Genomic DNA, 22018 nt, shown 5'->3' with positions numbered 1-22018 from the left:
GAAGGTGGGCGGATTAATCGGATTCGGGAGTTCTCATTGGTTCTCTGCTCCTTTGAATGGATAGGTGGGTGCTGAGGACCATTTATCTCCCTGTAGTCTTACTAGGTCAGTGGGCTACGATTGCCAAGAGCCACTTTACCGAAATTCCCACTCGAACTTACGGAAAACAGTTGTCGCACAACATGCATGGAAGGAGCCGATCTCAGGCTTCCCTAGTTTCATGAGTTTTTGTATTTTTTGGAACGCTTAATGTGAAGGTATCCATATAAAGTCAGTTATGAAATTTCCAAATGAAATATAGTATGCTGTTATACTGGATGAATTCGTAGGCTCTGTGGCTTATCTGGACATCCGATCGGGTGGTTTTAACTTTTGACATTCAATAAATGTAAGCATTCGTAAGTAAGTACAAATAATGTTACAACGGTGGTGGAAACGTTTCTGCACCTAAAAAATCGGTCGCAATTTTAACATATAATGTAATACAAGACATACGGTAACTTTTGAAAAGCTATAGCTCCCGCCTGCCTGGAGACCCTTAGAATCAGGCCATTCTTTGAAACAAACCCGACCAGGAATGTATCTTTTTGCCGGCCCCGGTGGCGGCTGGGTAACGTGACCACCAGGGCCGGCATCGCCTGCCAACGCAGAGGTCGCGGGCTCGATTCCCGCTCAGGTGATAATTCATCCACCTAGGGCTTGGGTGTATGTAATTGCCAAATTGTTATACCATTGTTCAAAGTCCGATGTAAAGGCCGAAGTGCTGTTTTCGGACTAATGCTAAATAAATAAACTAAATGAAATGATGTACCTAGAAACTTTTGCGTTTTATAATGACAAGCATTTTTCATCGGCATACTTGCTCACTTAATTTTAAATTCGGCAATACAAAACACATTTAACCATTACCATATATTCATATTGTGACCAACCAAGTCATGTTGGTTCACATGTAAATAGCGGGTAACAGTTTCGAAATTTGTCAATAATCACGCGGTCAAAATGTTTGAGAATAATATTTTTTATAAGGTGTCCCTTTAGGAATTTAAAATAAAAATTTTATTTCTACATCTATGGCATTATGCACTATTTTTAGTATTGAACATAGTGCATGCCGCTTTAAGGCTTGCACGTCCTGAGCCGAGCACGGACATGTTGTACACTCGAAGCGCGTCATCGGAGAGTTCTCTACTCAGTCGAGTTTCTTCATCCTCCGAAGAAACCGCGAGCACCGGTCCCTGCGCGCCGCCGAAACTGATTCCGAATCTCGCGTCCGTCTTCAGAGCCGTCCGCAGTCGAGGAACTCCATCCATTCCCTCGCCGAGTGATCATTGCGGTTTCACACGGACTTCTTTTCGAAATGCGCCCATCTTACAACCTGTTTTCATCCCTGGAAAAGACACGCCGTTCTTTTAACACCCTGAGGTGCATTATAACACTCAACAAAAATGCACAGCCTTTGCAATACGTACCAATTCACATTAAAATAATTAATATGCCCCTAATTTTTAATTTAATGTGAATTTATTGACTGCATAATGTAACGGTCTATTTCCGTGGGGCACCCGAAAATTGCGACGGTGGCATGCCGCATATCATGACGAAACTATCACTGCGACTGCACATCATAGAGAGACATTCATTAGCTTTTGATATGAAAGCTAATGAATAGCTAGTGAAAGATAGCTCATAGATAAATTTTACATTTTCATTGAAATGGTATGAGTTAAATGTTGAAGATAATATAGTATGCCTACACATCCGGACTTGATTCGGAGGAAATAGCGCGTTTAGTTGAGAATTTAATGAAAGATGCGCCTTGATTACTTCTCCACTCGATTCGATGTCTGATCTTCAACCGCCGATGGATTGAAACACTCGTCTACTTCACCTTCAACTGCACACGAAAAAAAGCGGGCAATTCACAAAAGCATTCGCATCTAAAGGGCATATTCTCGTCATGACGAATTGATCTGCTCGTTTCCTCAGGCCATGGTCATAGGATTGAAACTTCGACCGTCTCCGGACGCACAACACGATGGATTAAAAAATTAATAGCGAGTCAACATTAATGCAGCAGTTTGAAAAATGCCTAATTCCCCTCTGGGGCAGATATGCAAGGGTTTCTTTCAACGATGAAACGAGAGCATAGGGCTGCTCTGGAGGCGGGAGGGGGGGGGCCGACGGGAGGAAACGTCTGGAGGGTTTGCAGATGTGGTGCTGGGGGTGGAAGTGAACGAAGCGATCGAGTAAGGCACTGAGTGTCGGAGGAGGGCGGAGGGCGCACTGGAGGGAAGGCGGGAGGCGCGGGTGGCCGGCCGCCGACGAGGCAGGAACTGCGATCAGGGAAGCGATGCAAGGCGAGCTTGGGGGGCTCCCTAAATCGGAGAGGGTGGAAGAAATGAATGGAAGTAATGCAATGTGGTCGGCTCTCGGAACTCGGGAGGATGGGAGGGCCAGGCGATAGGCGCATGAAGGGCCGTCGCCACCCAATCCTAACTGATTGGTAACCAGAGACACAGAATGACATTTCAAAGGAGGTTTTCATGCAGAAAGGGAATCCGTGGGGACGTATACATTTCTCCTAAATACTCTGGCTCGGGAGTCATGAAAGGCGAGTTCAAGTGCCGTAAAAAGGAGATGAGAATGAGGGAGGTTGAAGAGAACGAAATACATGCATTGATTGATTGGGTGATGGAGAAGAGTGGGAAGAGCCTCCTATTCGGGCGTGGCTATGGACTGGGCGGCGTTAGGACTTGCAGGGAAGGTGCAGGCACGCGGGGGAAGATGAGTGAGGGAAAGGGGAGAGGCAATAATGCATGAGTGCATTCGGCCGAGGAGACTCTCAAGAGATGGAAGGTTCCGGGACAGAAGCACCATGCAAAACGCCTGAACATGCCGAGGAGTGAGTAAGGAGTGAATATGTATGCTAAAGTAGGTGAGCGATTGGGAAATTACCAAGGAGGGAAGTTAACTAAATTTAGACCGTTTTAACTTCCCCGAAAGTGAATGGCGTATCATGCTGGGTAAAAAATTGTCTCCCTCCTGATGAACATTTATCATAGGTCTCTATTGCCACGGCTATCGCCTCCAATGCAGAATTCGAATATTTTCTGATGAAGTAAAAGATATTAATTATAAAATATGTATTTCATTTTCTTGGGAAAGCATTTTAAACGCGATTACAATCGATTGAAGCACGATTTTATACGAGTAGTTAGCTGACTTAAACTCGCTTGGTTCCCATGACTATGGAAAATAGGGGCTGAATGAATTCAAATGATTCCGAGTTGCTTCCGGTTTGCGTGGCGAGTTGCCCTCGGAGTGTGGCGAAAACGGTACACGGTCGGAGTCATCGCCGGCCGCGCCCTTCCCCAGGGGCACGGCGAAGGCGCGATCTATTTTACACGTGCTTCCCTCGGAAAGCAAAGCCGCTTCCGAAGGGCTTAATGTATTACCGCAAATTTTCTCGTTAGCTTTGCATCCAATGATATACGTCATAGTGTAAACACTATACAGGATGACAAAGAAGGCGGTCCTCTGAACTGGCGTCATTAAATTGATCAATGGGTAGGTCCAGTAGCCTTGCCAATAGGCGGCGCCAATCAATCTGCAAAAGAAGTAATAAAAATTGGTCAGAACAAATGATAAATTAAATCAAACATGATGGCCGTTTATTTACATTTGATTCGAGCATTGCTTGTATAGAGATCAAAAATGCCATTTGCCGCCCGCAACGTTTGGGGAATAGATAGTTTCGCTCGCCTGCATGCGTTTTGTATTGGCCTCGCATATTTTGACGGCGAATCCCTTCCCACACCCTGAACGACGTAGACTGATATGTATCAAACGCAGTGTCTTTCAAAACACTCCGGCTTTTGTTGTACTCTCAAGCCCCATCCTTCCTTCCCCCCTCCCCTCCCCGCCCCCTTCCCCGGAAGTGATGGATGCCACACGCGGTCCACAGCACAGTGCCACGTAATCTACCAGATGAGCCACAGGTGGGCACCGTGAGATGCATTGCTAGAATTTTCCTCTTATTGCTCTGAAATTCTGCATATACTGCCTTAGCACTTTGGCTATCTATCATAAATAGTTGGTGTTCAATTTATTCCTTCGTGTTTAATATCCCTGAGAACTTCTGTCGTGGGTGAATCGAAAAGGGTTTGGAACACAGTTTTATGCTAAAATGTATATCCTTGTATGAGCTCCGCTTACTTCCCGGGTTTTCACCGTGTTTATTGACTAAGACTGACAAAAGCTTCGCCAGCATTCCGACTGTCATCTTAAGGTCAAAACTGTTGTCAGTACCAGTTAACGAACGTTCTGAAACCCGAGAAGCATGCAGAGCTCATGTAACCCACGCCGCGGAAACCTCTGAAAGAATTACACGTGCATATACAGGTATGCGCGTGTGTGCCCCAACATGGGGCGTCATTCAAGGATTCCCTCATCTCATAAACATCCTCCCGAACCCTAACCTTCCCGCCCTGCCGCTGGCAACTCCTACCACGCACATTTTTGCGTAGATTTAACCATCACAAGTTTATCACAGCAACGTTCAACCAATCTAGCTCGTCTGCGCTGCACGCGATCCAATTCGGCAATTAATCCAACTTCGCGAGGATCCCATATACTTGCAGAATACTCTAAATCAGGGCCAAACTAGCGACAGACAACATTTTTCTTTGACCTTTTCATCATATTTACCGAATACTCTTCCAAACAATCCTAATTTTTTATGAGCATGTCCACATATCCCCCGTAAGCGTTTCACCCAAGAGAGGTCGTGAGTGAGGGTAACGCCTAAGATTTAGATGCATACATGAATGGCTCGAAATTGCAAGGAGAGCTTTCTAAAGAAAGAAATGCGTAAAAAATAATTAAATATCCTTCGGCAAAACAAGGATTACCTAAAGATATTGACGGGCTATAAATGAATAAGGGGTCATTCCATAGCAAATGTTACGGGACACAAACTTTCTGATATTTTTTGTATGAGGGTTATTTTTTAAGAACCTATTGGCCATAAACAATAGTTCGTTAGAAAAAGTTTTCATTTTCGGCTTTAATTCTCTATAAACTTACTTCACTTTTTCACGCCATCGACGTTGACTGCTAAACACTTTTTGTGTCGCTGTACCCGCTTCATTAATCCCTGATCATGTAATTACGCCGCCTGAGAATTTGACCAATCGACAAGGGTCGTCTGTCAAGTCTACGGAATTCCCCGCTAGCCGCGAAAAGGCGTGTGGCAGGGGACATTGTCCATGAAATTGAATGGTAGTGTATGTAAACCCAAAAAAAACATTAGCGCTCATACAGACATATTTATTCACGTAAAATTTATTTTAAATTATAATCATGCCATTACTTACTCAACAGAATAATGTACATAAGGACATGCACCTAGAATGTAGTCGATACCTATACAGCATCAAATCTTGATCCCATTTGTAGCAATACTTACTTACTACTATGATTCCAGATTGTCCTGGGAAAGAAGGAATATTCTTGTCTATCTGTACTGCAGTCCATCACATTTATCTAATCTTTGTGGTTCTACCTACTCAAATAGGGTGGGGGTCATATATATAACCTCTACACCTACACTACACCCCGTAAGTAGTCGCAAGGGCGTGTGGCAGTGTTTGTTAGGACACCACCCGTAAAACAGAATGCAACCACATGTAGCACAGAAGAAGGTCATTGTTATGTTACTCATCACAATTATAATTGCCTTTGTGTAAAAGTTGAAGTTGCTCGTTCCTAATCTTGCTAAAAGTCTAAGTCTCGCTTCTTCTCTTCGCATTTAAAGCGGCTCCCAGCCTTAATCCCCTCAGAGACCTGTCACAGCCGTTTTCTCATTATAACAATTTTTGACATATCCAGCGGATTTTCTCTGGACTTGGTCTGATTCTTCAGTCGACTTTTTCTCCCAAGGATCCCAAATATTTGCGGCGCATTCCAAATGAAGCTCAACTTAAGTGAAACAACACCTCCCCTTAACTTTTTCATTACCTTTTCACACCAGCCGTTTCATGAAGCTGAGCCCTTTTAAGTTGGTTCCGCATTTTCTTCTGATATGTGTAGTCCATGAAATTCGTGAAGGTCCCGAGTTCCTTGCCTTCAAACTCTTGTCCACCAAGCCGCCGATTCAGGCACAAGGTAAGGAGGGATATTGCTTGGCCGATAATGTACGGCGAGTGAACAAAAACTGTCGGTAGCAGTCCAAAAATGCCCGTCCATTCAACATTCTCGTCTCTTTGTGTTGCTCGGTAAACATTTCCAGTAAACACAACCTTGCACACAATTCGTGATATCCGAGTTTTTCCATACAAATAATTTTAATAGTATTGCATCCCACAAGAGAAAATTTATCAGCTAGAGCACTAGTCGACAATCGACGATCAGATCCCAGTCCTTGGACCACTAGTTGAATGATTTCGCCGCTCAGGACACTGAGTCTTCGTCATGCATTTCCTTGCTGTCTCTGGGGTAACTTTTATGGAGTTTACACAAAATGTTGAAAGAAAGAAGTTTATTTTTATTCCAAACATACTTCATACAAAGCACGACCTAGGTTTCGGCGTTGGACGTCATCATCAGGTCGATGATGATGTTCAACGGCGAAGCCTAGGTCATATTTTCTATGAAGTGTGTGTGGAATTACAACTTTCTTCCCTCATTTCAATTTGTCATGCATATTTGTTCTCCAGTTTTTGAAGTCTCTTGACACCATTGTCAAAGCACTCCTGCACTCATTACTGTAGGTCCATGAACCAGGCCGACTTCCCGATGAATTTGGTTAGGTGATTGACCTTTTGCTCACAAAAATTCAATAACAGCACATACTTCCCAACTGGTGGGAGCAACAATATCCGCGGACATTGTTGCCGGAATTTGCCGACAGGCAAGCAATCAATGAATCAAAACAATAACTCTAGTGGCTTTATAAACAGTAAACAGATGTCGCTAAATGCGAACAACGCCCCCGCAGTATTTTAGTATCATAAGCAGCCCTGATTTTTCGAATATGCCTCGTTTATCTCTTCAGTTCGTCTAAAAATTTACCATTCTCCCCACTCAAACTATGTGCAATAACTGTCACTGATTTAAGTAATTGGTGCCTAATATTAAAATTGAAGAATGATTCTTTATTTTTCTAGAAGTTCTTAACTCCGCGGAAGCCCGGTTCGATTCATTGGTTAATTTTAGGGTATTCTTAGCTTGACTCAAGCTATAATTTTTCAGGTAGCAGATCTTCCTCGGAAACCTTGGTAGTCGCAGGAAAAGGAACTAGTCCCCCTTCCAGCCTGATATGTGAACATTGCCCGCCTTTTGGCTAAGAACTAAGCAAGGTGTATCCTCGTCTGTGAAACTAACCTTTGGGTTGATCAGTGCTGTGGTGGGACTTCACGGAAATACATATTAAAGGATATTTATAGGCAAAACTTACGAAATACTGGCGATTCCCTGGATCCATTCGTAAGGGCTATAAGCGGCGTAACAGCGATTGCTTACAAAGGGACAGTGAAACTCTGCTCATCACAACCACACGAAGCTCTTAACATGTCCCCTAGGACTCGGATGCAAGGGAAAATGAAAAATAATACTGCCCCATTTTGGAAACAACGCGAGCCCGAAAACTTCCAGCGACGAATTTCAAAGAAGATATTAAAGGAGTCCGTCGGATGGGACGTCAAGCTGCTTGACCCCTTGGCACCTTCCGTTTAGAGTGTGTAGGCTAATGCCGACGCCGGGTTTCTCTCCATCCTTTCCTGTCCATCCCTAATGGTGCAAATGACCCTAGCTGTTGGTCGCCTCCTTCCCCTAAATACTACTACTGCGATATTAAAGGATCTAAGTTTTCAGATAGAAAAACTATTAAACGGGTTACAATCGGCGAAACTTTGACTGGCACATGTCGTGGTGAAGATTTTTCTGTGATGTCTTAGAAGCAACATTTAACTTGACGGATCGCGCAGGGGGCGTTGCTGTCCCCGAGGCCCTGGAGAGTCAGGGTGGGTGGGGGAGTGGTCGTCATAGGCGAGCAGTACATACATATATATATATATATACTTAGGCGTGAGACTCACATGCAATTGTAGATGGCCACTACGGCCAAGCCGCAGAGAAAGCGGAGTTTGCGCTGGTCGAAAGCCCGCCGACAAATCAGCATCTCCGCCCAAGGCAAGAATACGATGACGGTGTGGAGGAGGTGGTTAAACCAGAAGGGGATCACGGAGTCTAGGGCGGCAGGATACACTAGCTCCCTGTCGCAAGCAAATATCATCCAGAAAATCGCAAAGACAAACTGCGAAAGGGTAAGAGAGAAAATTAATACAATAATCACGACAAAATAAGTTGGAGTTCAATTCGAGACAAAAATATTTATAAAGAACACCCAATTAAAATGTGTCTCGTTCGACACCATGGAGTGCGCATTCAGGTATTCATCAAAACTCTTCCTGGACACAAACCGTCCAATATTTGAGATAATAACCACTAAATTTGGCAAATTTTTGATCGGTATTCATTATTCATATTTTCTGTACCCTCCCAATGGATACATTGTTGTGACTTTCACTTCCAACATGCATCATATTCCCAATCAAGCCAGGATAAATTACGGTAAATGCCAATTGCCGAAATCTGAGATTACTTTCGCCCATAGATATAATTGGTTAGTTCAGTAGAAATAGTATTTTCAGGGAATGTCGGTGAAGTGGAATAAATGAGGGTAACAATTAAAATTCACTCCATGAAATTTAAAATTATGACAGTTTTCCTGGCATCATATCTTCGAAATGGAACGCTCTTCGGCGACGCACAAATATATAAATACACAGATGTAGATTTTTAGAATATAGAGATACAAAGAAAGGACACTCACAATTTGTTATTTGACGTTTCGACAGCTCGGCTGTCGTCTTCAGAATGGCGTTCTCGGGGGAGAGCGGAGAGGACATTTGCGGGGGAGAGGTGGGGGAAGGAGAGGTAAGGGACCAATAGGAAATAAACAAGGGGGTGGGAGGGGATATGTAGGCAGCCATATGATGCATTCAGTGGGCTTGATTCAGCCCGGGCGGTTTAAATGACTGGGCCACCCAGATATGCGCCATCTCGCGGGTTCTCACCGCTATTGTACTAGCAGGTTTGGGAAGGATTTCAATCACCGACACGGAGAAGCAGTCGTCAAAAGATAGATTGTGGGAAGCAGTGTGAGTAGGGATGGGATAATTAAGAAAGGTGGGAGATTTGGTGGAATATCGGTGGTTACTCATGCGGAGAGAGAGTGCGGTCGTGCATTCGCTCACGTAGAAGGCAGGGCAGAAGTTACAGGAGAGGCGATATATAATATTTTTTGAGGTACAGGTGGCGAGTGGTTGGGAATTGGAACTGAGTGAGGGGTAGGGTCTTAAAAGATGACAGCATTTGCAGCGTGGGCGGTTGCATGGTGCGGATAGGGGCGGGGGAGAGACGGGGGTGCTTGAAGTTGGATTTGTGGACTTGAAGATGTCTCGCAAGTTCGACGGGCATTTAAACGAAACAGAGGGACAGTGTGGGAATAAAAGTGATGTGGACTGAGTGTTATTGATAATTGGGAAGAGGTCACGTGGGTACCCTGAAAAACTACTAAATAGTAAAATCCTCAAACCGTCAACCCAATACACTCCCCTCCCCAAACCAAACCGCCCAAAATGCCCTAATCTTATCACCACTTTCTTCCCCGGAACACACAAAATTAAACATCTAATTCGTAACTCTGTTTCGTTTAAACGCCCGTCGAACTTGCGAGACATCTTCAAGTCCACAAATCAAACTGCGAGCACCCCCGTCTCTCCCCCGCCCCTATCTGCACCATGCAACCGCCCACGCTGCAAATGCTGTCACCTTCTAAGACCCTCCCCCTCCCTCAGTACCAACTCCCAACCGCTCGCCACCTGTACCTCAAAAAATATTATATATCGCCTCTCCTGTAACTTCTGCCCTACCTTCTACGTGAGCGAATGCACGACCGCACTCTCTCTCCGCATGAATAACCACCGATATTCCACCAAATCTCCCACCTTTCTTAATTATCCCATCTCTACTCACACTGCTTCCCTCAATTAATCTTTTGACGACTACTTCTCCGTGTCGGTGATTGAAATCCTTCCCAAACCTGCTAGTACAATAGCGGTGAGAACCCGCGAGATGGCGCATATCTGGGTGGCCCAGTCATTTAAACCGCCCGGACTGAACCAAGCCCACTGAATGCATCATATGGCTGCCTACATATCCCCCCCACCCCCTTGTTCATTTTCTATTGGTCCCTTACCTCTCCTTCCCCTACCTCTCCCCCGCACATGTCCTCTCCGCTCTCCCCCGAGAACGCCATTCTGAAGACGACAGCCGAGCTGTCGAAAAGTCAAATAACAAATTGTGAGTGTCCTTTCTTGGTGTCTCTATATTCTAAAAATCTACATCTGTGTGTATATATATGTATATATATGTATATATATATATATATATATATATATATATATATATATATACATATATGGGACCACGAATACAGTTATCAACCGACCGAAGGTTGGTTTGATAGGTGAGGGTAGAGCTTAGCTTGTACTATGGTAAACGGCACAAAAAATCACACATTAGGGTACTGGGGGGGGGGGGAAGTTAGTTAGTTTCCCTGTGCCGCTGGTGTTTCTCTGGAAGTTTTTCATGGCCGAAAAATCACACAGATTGGCTGAAGCTGAAGTGCCCAGAGGCTTGCCCGGGGACAGATTCTGGCTTCTAATCTTGAACATGATTAGGGTAGAATTCTGAAATTAACATAGGGTACGTCCAAAAATGATATATTTATCTTGAAGTTTATGAGATTTAAAAAAGTTTAAAAATAAATTTATTTGTTGCCCACAGATGGCAGAACTTCACTCATATTTCAGGTTTCATTTCATCCGCTATGATTCGGAGCTGCAATTAAACTGTCGAATCCCTTGTCTGGCTATTATTCGTACTTTGAAATCTTTCATTCCACACCCCCAGAGGTCTCCCCATTGGCACGTGTGCCACTGGCAAACACACAATTTACTTCAAGCGTTGGGGAATAATAAATGGTGATTTTATAAGTGTTATGTAAAAACTGTTACAAACCTTCCATTGCCTACCTTCATTGGTTGACCAACTACGATGTTGAGGCAAGGTAAACGATTCGTTACGTTCTTTCTTCTTCACTCCATACGTTTAAATTTGAAGTCGAATTATAGGCGTAGCAAGGGACAACAGTAGAGGTATTAACTATGGTATTTGTTCACAGCCCGGCTAAAGAAGGATTCTTTGATACTTCAGCCATTAATGTCTGAGCTAGAGTGCAATGGATATCTTATCGTCCGCAACAACGGAATCTAGAGAAATTACTCAAATATAAATTTCACAATTTTATTCTCAGAAATTTCTTCGTTTCAGAAGGATCCTGTCAATCTACTCCATATTCTTCCACAGGGGAAAATTCTTTCTCGTTTATATGTATACTATTTCACTCTCACCTAATTCCGGAATCTTTTATTTAAGCTAGAAAATAAATAGATAAGGGAGAGTGTTTTCACATTTTTCTCGTTCAGGCCAACCCTATGGGATGTGCTTCCTGATTGGATAAATATTTTCCTCAGCATGAAAATCTTTTTTTAACATTTCTGGCATATTTGTACGGTTCTTGGGTTTAACGTCATACAAAAACTAGCCTTTGAAAAATTTAAGTTTTTATTTTTATTTATGAAATTCTACCAGTAAGCATAGGTAATTGATAATGAAGGGACTAAGCAGTACCAATTTCCGCGAAACACAAGATTACTATAACTTGATAATTTATATTTCTGCCAACTATTCTTCGTAACTGGCCTTTTTCACTCTTGGTCCCAAGAATTTCCAAAAAACCTTAACATACCATTGGTGTAAAGATTTTCTTGGATGCATTTTTTTCTTTCCCTTTTTGATTATGCGGACTATCGGCATTCTGCCAATATGTCCGATTCTGTTTTTATTTTCTAATATCTTATTTAATTCATCAACCCATTGAGTTCAAATGTTTAATGTTGCTGGCTATAATCCCATGCATTGGAGAGAAATGTACCGAATAAAATTATCACTTCTGCTTAAACTAACATGCGATAATTACTTTAATAATGTCTCAATTCCAGGGGACAGTATTCTCGTGGAGAGTTCGATGAACTTACCGACCGGAGGGCCTCGGTTCAGTTCGGGCGGACGCCGCTGGACACCCTGAGCTTTTATCTTGCCTGCCTAGGGTGCGTGGCAGGAGTGATTGTACACTAAGTGCGTGACATCAAAAAATAAGTCCTTAAATTGTAGTGGCACTATAGTTAAATAAAATTTCTGGTTTTGTTTTGTACGGCTCGGAAATCTGGTGTTTGAAGCAGGATGATAGGCGTAGATAGGAGGTTTATGAAATGTGGGTGTAGAGAAGGTGAAATGGGCGGGAAGGAAAACAAACGAGGAAGTGCTGGGTATGGTGGGGGAGGAGAGGGGAGTTTTGGGAGAAATCATAAGGAGACAGGTGATACATACTCTTAGTCCTCAGTTGGGCTTAGTTCTGGGTAAACTCTACCCTCAATCACCTAGCATGGTGACCTTCGAGTTTTTCCTGATTTTACCTACGTGACCTGATCTACCATAGTAAGTCGGGGAATGAATTATGTTCTTAATATCCTCAGATTAGTAACCTGCCTCAAATTTACGCATTAAATTTTACCTATATTTTAGCCTACTGTCAACTAGTGGCGCCCATCCTAAAGGTACTTTATCATTGGCAAAATAAGTGGGACCGATCGCACATACGCGGAGGCATCGGGGGCCACCCTTAAAAAGCGCAACCAATAATAAATGCCTTGGGGTGTCCATAAAGAAAACCTCGAATCTAATGACAGGTGGACGGTTAATACATTATTAATTATATAAACTTAAATTAGTTAATAATGGATGCATAGCAATACGAAATAACTTTCATTAAGACGAAAAAATAGAGATTAAAAGTAGACAATACATTCCGAGTAATTGAATGTCTCCCGTTCTCTTGCTCCTCGAGGACACTTAGAACGGCTTACCATGGCCAGGGGGAGTACCAGCGACTGGAATAAGATATCCCTCACGAGCGTCAATCTTTCCTTCACGTAGAACAGATCCTTTCGAATGGTGTTCCTCAGCAGGAAGTCATCGACGATGCACATGATGAAATAGATGTGCTGGAACACCTGAGTTGAAGTATAAAAAGGTCTCCATTAGTGGAGAGCGCATTGCTTTGCGTGGATGGTCAGCGCAAAGGGCTCTCGTATTAATGCGTTTGATCCATGGCTCTTCAAGTTAGCCGGATGAATTTTGGGGCCCAGTTCTGGCCTGAATAGGACTTCAAATACCAAGTGACCAGTGCGTCGAGGCGCCCATTTCTCAGCTCAGCACAGCATCGCGTTATCGTGGGAAGGTTCGTTTCAGCGAGTAATGGCCCACAAATGCGATTGATTTTCTTTCGAAAATCATAGTTTACTTCAATATAATTATAAAATGCAATTGATACGATTTACTCAGGTACATACAGAATTTTATTAAATTCACTACGGTTCGCTTAGATTCTCAATCTTATCACGGTCTTTCCCTTGGGAACTTACGTAATATCCTGAGTGCAGTGGCGGTTCATTCCTGTAGATTTTAATTTTCTTAATTTTTAATTCTCAAAACACTTGCGTCATACTTGAAAAAACAGTTCTGCGATCGATGAAAAAAAGGTTATAGATTGATGTCTGGCGTTCTACATCTACATTCACGCAACACCCCGCAAGCCTTCGCATGGACGTGTGGCAGGGGTTGTTAGGTCACCACCCATGAACTAGAATAACACTGCATGTAAAACAAAATTATGTCACCTCTACGCAAATATTTTAGTTCATGCCCTCCAAAATCCTAAATTATACGAAAGAAAGTACTTATATACAACAATATTTAATATCAGTATTATTATTATTAGGTAATCTACCGATGAAGGTAGGTTTTTGGATGGACACAGCTCTTAAATAAATATTTTTTTGACTGCTAGCAAAACACAGCGTCCTACTTTACATCCGGTCCCTCTTCATCTCTGAGTACTTTCTTCCTCCCTTCATCCCGTCCAACATCCCTATCCAGTTCCTTCCCTTTTCTCGTTTGCCCAACATTCTCCCCTCTATCACAGTTTTCAACATCCCACTGCCGGCCAATACCCCCTTCATCCACTTTTCCTGCCTCCATAGGATTGCTCCCAAAAAAACCCCTCTCTTCGCCCACCATACCAAGTATTTCCTCATTTGTTTTCTTCTCTGTCCATTTCACCTTCTCCATTCTTCTCCACACCCACATTTCAAAAGCCTCCAGTCTACGTCCATCTTCCTGTTTCAATGCCCACTTTTCCTCGCCGTACACAGCTACGCTCCATATCAAAGTTTTTACGAGTCTTTTCTTAACATCCTTACTCAACGTCCCTATCATCAACTCCCTCCTCCTTGTGAAAGCCTCTTTGCCTAACGCAATTCATCGCCTTACGTCCCTACTACTTTGAGCGTGTTGGTCCAAAACACTACCGAGATACGTAAACTGTTCTACCTGCTCTAGTTTTTGCCCTCCTATTTTAATGTTAAGCTAAGCCTTTTTCTTTCTAGAAAATCGCATAACCTTTGTTTTATTAATATTGATTTTCATCCCATACCGGTTGCACTGAATTTGCAATGCACTAAGCAATGCTTGCAACCCCTTGGCTGACTGGCAAACTAAAGCTTGGTCATCCGCAAACCTAAATTATTTTACGAATTCTCCGCCCACTTTCATTCCTATTTCCAGTTCTTCCCATGCCTCTTTAACCATTTCCTCTGCATACAGGTTGAACAGCAACGGTGATATCGGGCAACCCTGCCTTACACCTCTTCCTAACACTGCCCATCCGGACTCCCCGTTCCCCACTCGCACCTGAGCAGTCTGAGACATGTACAGGTTGCGGATTAGCCTCCTTTCCCTCCAATCTATTCCTATTTTCTTCAATGTACTCATTAGTTCTCCAAATTATGTTGTTTAACTATTAAAAAGATGAGTCTATTGAGTAAAAAGGATAACATGTAGGAAGAAGCATGCAAGATGTCAATAAATATATACACCACCAATACTAATTATCTCCTACTCGATTGCTGTCATGTTTATTATGATCTCGGTTCGAGGATATTGGTCCAAGGAAAAATTGGTATCTGTTCGACGAAAATCTCCCTGATTTTACTTACGTGATGTGATCTACCATAGTAAGTCGGGGCATGAATGATGTCCATAACATCCTCTTATAAGTAACATGCCTCAAATTTACGCATTAAATTTAACATATATTTTAGCCAAGGGGCAACTAGTGGCGCCCATCCTAATTCTTCCGATATTGTCATGACACACCTATCTTGTCTGTTACTGCTTTTCACAAACCTAGCTGCTCTTCGTTGCACTTGATCTGGTTCCAAAATTTTATTCTATTTTATTTTAGAATTACGTTGCAATTAGGCGATTTTCCTGGTGGCAACGGTCAAGTTTGGTCAATGATTACTCTTGCAACGAAAATTACATACATACACGCACAATAAAAACAGATAAGAGACCAAATATTTTTACATACAATGGAACTCCTGGTAAAACGCCCGCCTCATTTGAAAATGTATCCCCTAATATTACTTTTTGAGTTCTACCTTAAAGAAAATTTTGTATCCTTTGTTTAACCCTCAAGTCCAATGGTAACGAATCCAACTTTAACAATAATTTATCGTGAGGCACTCGGTCAAAAGCTGCCGAAAAAAATTAAGCCTGCCTCATGAGGATGCCATACACTTGCAGCATACTCAAGGTGAGACCTAACTAATGTGAAATTACATAAAGCTCCTTGACCCTTTCATTTCTATTCCCAAGAACTCTTTCAATGAATCCTAACTTTTTATTAGCTTTTCCGCAAAGGTCACGAATATATTTTACGCTGAACATATCTGTAGATATCGTTAGACCAGAATTCCACGTGTGTAACGTTGATTACCTGTATTGGGTGTTTTCTGGTGAAGTACTTTTCCTCAAAAAAATATCAAAACACATTTATTCAAGTTAAATCCTTGCTCCAATGTCTCGCACTACTTTTGAATTCCATTTAGGTCGTTAGCTAATGCTATTCCATCTTCATGACTGGACATTTCCCTATACATCACGGCATCGTCAGCAAATAGACAAAGTTTACTGGAAACCTGAGACCCGATATCATTAATGCATAAAAGGAACAATAGCGGTCCGATAACACTTCCTTGTGGGACGCCCCATGCTACGCTTACTGTGTCCGATATTCCACCCCACCTATTACGACTTATTGCTCGCGGCATGTTAAAAAGTTATAACTCAGTTAGTTCAGTAATCCAATCTATTAAACATTTAGAAATCTCATAGCTTCCCAACTTTTGGAGCAACTTCTTATGAGGGGTTTTGTTGAATTCCTTTTTAAAAACTACAAATATTTAATTGACCTGAAATTTATTTTCTCCCGAGACCAAAATATCACAAACGAAAAGCACCAGTTGGGTATATCAAGATCTACCCTTTCGGAAACCGTGTTGTTTTTTGTCAGTAAATTTTGAGAATCGATATATTTCCTGATTGAACTTATCATTAGGTGCACAACACATCAGGTCTGAGATGGATGTTAGAGAGATTGGTCGGTAATTATTAGGATCCTTTCTGTCGCCTTTTTTAAATATAAGTGTGCTATTGGCTATTTTCCAGGCTTTGGTTATTGCGCGATCGTTTAGGGACTTATCAAATATTATTTTAACATAGCAGCTATTTCTGACGATATCGTTCTATATGTATATACGAGTAGGAATTTGATCAGGTTCTGGCAATTTGTTTGGACTGATGTCTTTAAGTTGCCGTTAGATTCCAAGAGAAGATATTGAAATTTCAGGCACGGGTTCGTGGGATGGATCGGGTAGTGACCCGCATTGTTCCCGTGAACGATTATTAAAAACGCTATGAAAACGGTGGCTCAATATTTTAACTTTTTCTAAAAAAGTTTCTTTCTGGTGTTAAGTTTTTTCGCGTTGTTATTTAGAGATGGCACTGTCAACATGTTTCCCTGAATCTCCCGCACATGTATGGCCTAAATGCTTTTGGCGTAATATTCAATTATTCACCCAATCTTTTATTTTTAAATTCGATTAAAGCACGGTGACATGTTATTCTTGCTAAATATTTGGCTCTTTTATAGTTATGCATCATTTCATGTTGTTTATTGTTAGATAAGTCCTTGTGTGATCTGCTTCTTTCGGAATACCATGCCCTTCGGTGTTTTAATGCTTTACGCACTTCTACGTTGTACCATCTAAGTTCCCTCTGCCACTTTTAAATTTACTATTTATGCGTTTTTCTATCGTAATTCGGACGATGTCGAGAAAAGCACCCCACAAACTTTTACTGTCTCTAACTCTTCTACTTCCCTAAAATGTATCATTAGACTGCTGTAAGCCACGTCTTAATCTTTCGTAATCGGCCCGGTCAAGGAAGTAAATTTTTCTTTTTGGTTTCTGATTTTTTTTAGTCTTCAAGTTAATTTAAATGACAGTATTTTGTGGCCGATAAGGTCTCCAAGCGTTGCTGTGTTTATGACGTCTTCGGATAAATGTCCATCTATTAGATCAAGTGTATTGTTATCTCTGTTGGGTGTCGGTACTAATTGGTTTAACGAATGTGATGTGAAAATACGAAGCAATTACTCGCATGACTCCTTGTCCATACCTACTACTATGAAGCTATAGTTCATCCAGCCTATTAATATAAGATTGAAATTCCTTTCGATTATAATTTTTCTAATGTGTAAATAGGAATTCAAACTATCCACCACTCTTTCTAGTTCCAAAAATGACGTTTCTCCGGAATCGGGGTTGCTGTAGTAGGGACAAATGTAAATTATTTTTGACCGAAGGCTTTTTATGGACCATCAAACACTTTCAATGCTACTATTCGGGAAAGACTCATTTCTTCTTTTGTGAATATCTTCAACAGCTATGAACATCCCCCCTCATTCCTATTTTTTCCGTATCTTCTGTAAATTCTAAAGCCCCTAGGAAAGATTTCCTCGTATGCAACGCCTTAAGATAACCAGTTCTCAGTTGCTATAATCGCGATACATTGGCTTCAGTATTTCTAATCATACGGTCAAAACCGGCCATTTTGTTTTTCAACTTCGGCGGTTTATTGCCACTACAGCGATAGGTATATTTTTCGAATTCATTGCATTTTCCCATCGTGATGCTAATTGCTCTAGGAGTTAAATTTACCTTCTCATTCTCATGTGCTAAGTCTAATATTTCATTACATAAGCCGTGATTCTCCTCGCAATTCTTTTGTGAATGACACGTGCAATGTTTATTAAGTAAATTCTCACTAGTTGACCGACTCTCCAACCTACCAATATTTGGGGACTTGAGTGATTGCAAACGTAAAATGGATGAAAAGGATGAATGCCACCAATACCTAGCGCCGGAGACTGATACCAAAGGCCACATAAACAGATCAACAGTAATAACAAAACGTCTTCATTGGGGAAGATTGCGACTAGATAATACGAGGTCTGTTTCCAAAAGGTTTCCGTACGTTTAGAATAACGCTCCTCCAGTAAGTTACTTCTTAATCCGCTTGGAGGCGCTGTGTCAGCGGAAAGTTCCCAAATAACCGCCTTCAACCACTTTGTTCATACGAGTATCTCGTTGCGTTGATTAGTCACGGCCGTTTTATACAGATAACTGGCCAAAAAGTAGAAAAATAAACTGTAAGAATGGAGCAGGATCAATTGACACGTGACGCTAAGCATTATGCGTACCAGTCCGCTTTTGGTGATTGAGGCCGGATCCAGCGCGCGTACCAACACGCTTGTGGATGCGAATGTGTTCATGGCACCGCGGCATGGTGGGGGAACGGAAATGGCGGCGTCATGACGACAAGCACTCCCAGCATCATCACCTGGAGTAGCGAACGCATGCTCGATCACAATCGAATTCACCATTCGACGACTAAACTTACGATGAGTTCCGAGCGAGTCGGTCGATCGTGAATCGTCCAATAATGCGTCTAATGATGCGAAAATCGATATATCAACTGCGTGGATCGAAGTAGAATATTCACTGGAAAACCACTGGAGGCGGAATATGCCACGAGAAGAGCCAATGACACCATTTTGCCCTAAAAGAGAGAAAAGAGATTTTGGCGAAAAGGGGTCAAAGGGCCCTCGGCCTCTCTATCTCTTGCATGCAAAACAAAAAATACCTCTTCAAGTGTGGTGGGCGAGGCCGTCTGTCCAGAATTAATATTTACAGGGAAATAAAGGGAACTCTTCACAGATTGAAATGATTTACGCAAAAACAAGAAAGAAGATGCAATTTTTGAAAGATACGTAAGTATTACTGTACATTTTTGTTCTATGATTTACCAAGAGTAAAACTTTCATTGTAATCTCATAATATTATTCCAAAAGAATTTTTCAAAAGAGTGCTCTCCCCTGGCCCTGACCACCGCTTCCCCTCGTGAGTTGGACCAACATATTACCAAACACCCCCCCCCCCATCTCCATAATACGCAATCAGCGGCAAGGGAAGAGCCCTCTCCACGCCCAACTCTTTTTTTCCACCTCATTTCCGCCCTTCAAGCCCATGAAACACACATTTCATTAGATTTCCTTGATGATGGCACTGCCGCACTAACTTTAATACGGGTATTCAATGTGATTACATCGCTTATCTACAAGCGTGAGTATCTATTGCGAAACCGATTTAGAAAAGGAAATGACTGTCCAAAGCAGAATTGGCAAATCTGGCGTGGATGACAAGCACTAATTGTTTTTGAAAGGCCTTGGAAGATACTTACACTCACGTGCACCTGAAGCCCTCGGAGCCACGTTTTTTTCGGGGACGCGATCGCTAAACGCGGGGCCTTAGCTCCAAGTGCTCACCTCCTACGGCTTCTTTCTGTTGGGCCTTCTTCCTCCCTAAATGATTCGACGAAAAACACGTGCGAGGGAGGAAGGGAGGTGGCGAATGGCGGGGGGAGGGGGTGGCACGTGTTTATTATTGCCCAGCCAACGGAGAAAAAACAATTTTCCCTTGGATCAAACTTTGTGGCTCAAAACATAAATAATCGTCCTTCATTGACGAACACAACGAATTCCCTTCGACGCCCCCTGTTGCGTGAATTCCATTTGCTCGGGTGATAGTAGTTTTTAGGGGAAGGAGGCGACCGACAGCTGAGGTCATTTGCGCCATTAGGGATGAATGAGAAAGGATGAAGGGTGGAGGGAAACCGGGCGGCGGCAGCAGCCTCCTCTTAACGAAATGCGCCGAGGGTTTAAACAGTTTAACGTCCCATCCGATGGACGGCGCACTCTCTCAAATTGCTCTTCACAAAGCACCTCAAGCAGGGGTCGGGATACCTCTGAAAAATGTCTGCCACCTTCGGGATTCGAAACCAAGCTCTCTGGGTGGGAAGCCAGTACGATAGCGACTGCATTATCCCGATCCAATTTCCAATTTTTCTCTGGTCATGCATTAGAAAATGTAAAATTGCCACTTGATTTAGAATTTATAAATCTACACAAATAGCCCAGAATAGACCAAAACGATGGGTGGCAGGGGGGTACAAGGAAGAAGTGTTATAACGTGCGCCATATTAGAAATTATTTCGTTCCCACTCTGTCACGAGGGAAGGGATTTTTCAGATGACGAGATCATTTTAAGATGCATGCTTACAAGTAAACCTATTCTTCCCTAGAAGTTTTGGGTGGCAAGTGGCACTATGGCTAGATTTATCATTCAGTAACTTTCCAGTGTTGTCGATGGGCAGGAGTGCTTGCCTCAGCAGTTCTGGTATTATCATTTATATTATCAGATACGCATGGCCTGCTGTGGAAAATACTTTACATTGCGCCGTAAAATTCCCCCTCGGGTCGACACGTCTACCGCATTCGAAAGTTGAAATTTACTGGGAAAATGCTGCAGCCGTTTATATCAGCAGGTAGCCAACATTCCGTGGCATGTATCAGAACACTTACTCTGGATTACAGGGTTCGTTCCGAAAGTACTTTCCCGCTACTCTCCTATTGGTCGGAGTGGGATCAAACCACTTGGAGTAGGTGGGGGGGGACCCCAAGGACCCTGCCACAGTGCTCTACAACTTATTTGGGAGCGTCAGGACGTCAGTTATTGTAAACCTCCGCCCGCCGACCGTGTCACGAAAGAAATGGAATCGACGATCGAGCAACGTAATGCTATCCCTAAGTTCTGTGCTAAACTCAATAAATCTCTTGAGGAGACTAACAAAATAATTCTTGAGGCTTACGGGTACTCTGCTCCGTCCTACTCATCAGTTTCGAGGTGGTTAAAGGCCTTTTAAGGAGGGCCGGGAAGAGGTTCACGACGAGCAACGCTGTCTGGGCGGCCGTCAAACCAGCTAAACCGATATCAAAATGACACGTGTTCGACAATTGTTGGACTCTGAGCGTCGATTGAGTATCAAGAATGGTTGCCAATGAACTGAACTTGTCGTCTGCTGTTGTGTGCGCTGTGGGTGTAGTTTTCCATGTTGTTGTTTTTGCATGTGGTATTGTCCCCTATTACGGTTAGTGACCTAATACCCCCCGTCACACGCCTTTGCGGCGGCTTGCGAGGTATTATGTAGATGTAGATGAAGCCACAACGAGTCATCGAGTTTCTGGCCGGACACCAGGTGCGAACGCTGCTCCACCCCCCTGTAGCCTTGACGTCGCTCCAGCAGACTTCTTTTTGTTCCCTTGGATTGAGGCGGCACTGAAAGGAACCCATTTTTCGTCCGTAGATTAAATCTAAACAGCCTTGACGAAGACCTTGCGAGAGGTCCCCGAAGACGCCTTCCAGGGCGCATACCTTTCATAACAGAGTCGCTGGAAACAATGTAT

The 22018-nt window shown here is 42.8% G+C and overlaps 1 protein-coding gene across 2 annotated transcripts in view; it reads right to left on the bottom strand.

The window, feature by feature from the left end:
• Nucleotides 1–800: 800 nt before the first annotated feature.
• The window catches only part of LOC139696255 (androgen-dependent TFPI-regulating protein-like), a 34127-nt gene continuing 12909 nt past the window's right edge, over nt 801–22018 (bottom strand). The window contains exons 2-5 of one of the 2 annotated variants that reach the window (XM_071594936.1): nt 13116–13262; nt 8100–8317; nt 3459–3610; nt 801–1390 (exon numbers count right to left, since the gene is read on the bottom strand). In XM_071594936.1, coding sequence (XP_071451037.1) covers nt 1329–1390; nt 3459–3610; nt 8100–8317; nt 13116–13262 — 579 coding nt within the window. In that variant the 3' untranslated portion in view covers nt 801–1328. The remainder of the gene's footprint in view (nt 1391–3458; nt 3611–8099; nt 8318–13115; nt 13263–22018) is intronic. The other variant, XM_071594937.1, reaches the window with a different exon arrangement.

The sequence above is a fragment of the Hetaerina americana genome, unplaced genomic scaffold, assembly GCF_022747635.1.
Source record: "Hetaerina americana unplaced genomic scaffold, ioHetAmer1.1.p SCAF_7, whole genome shotgun sequence".
Lineage (NCBI taxonomy): Eukaryota > Metazoa > Arthropoda > Insecta > Odonata > Calopterygidae > Hetaerina > Hetaerina americana.
The sequence above is the reverse complement of the archived record's forward strand: the minus strand, read 5'-3'. Positions and strand labels throughout refer to the sequence as shown.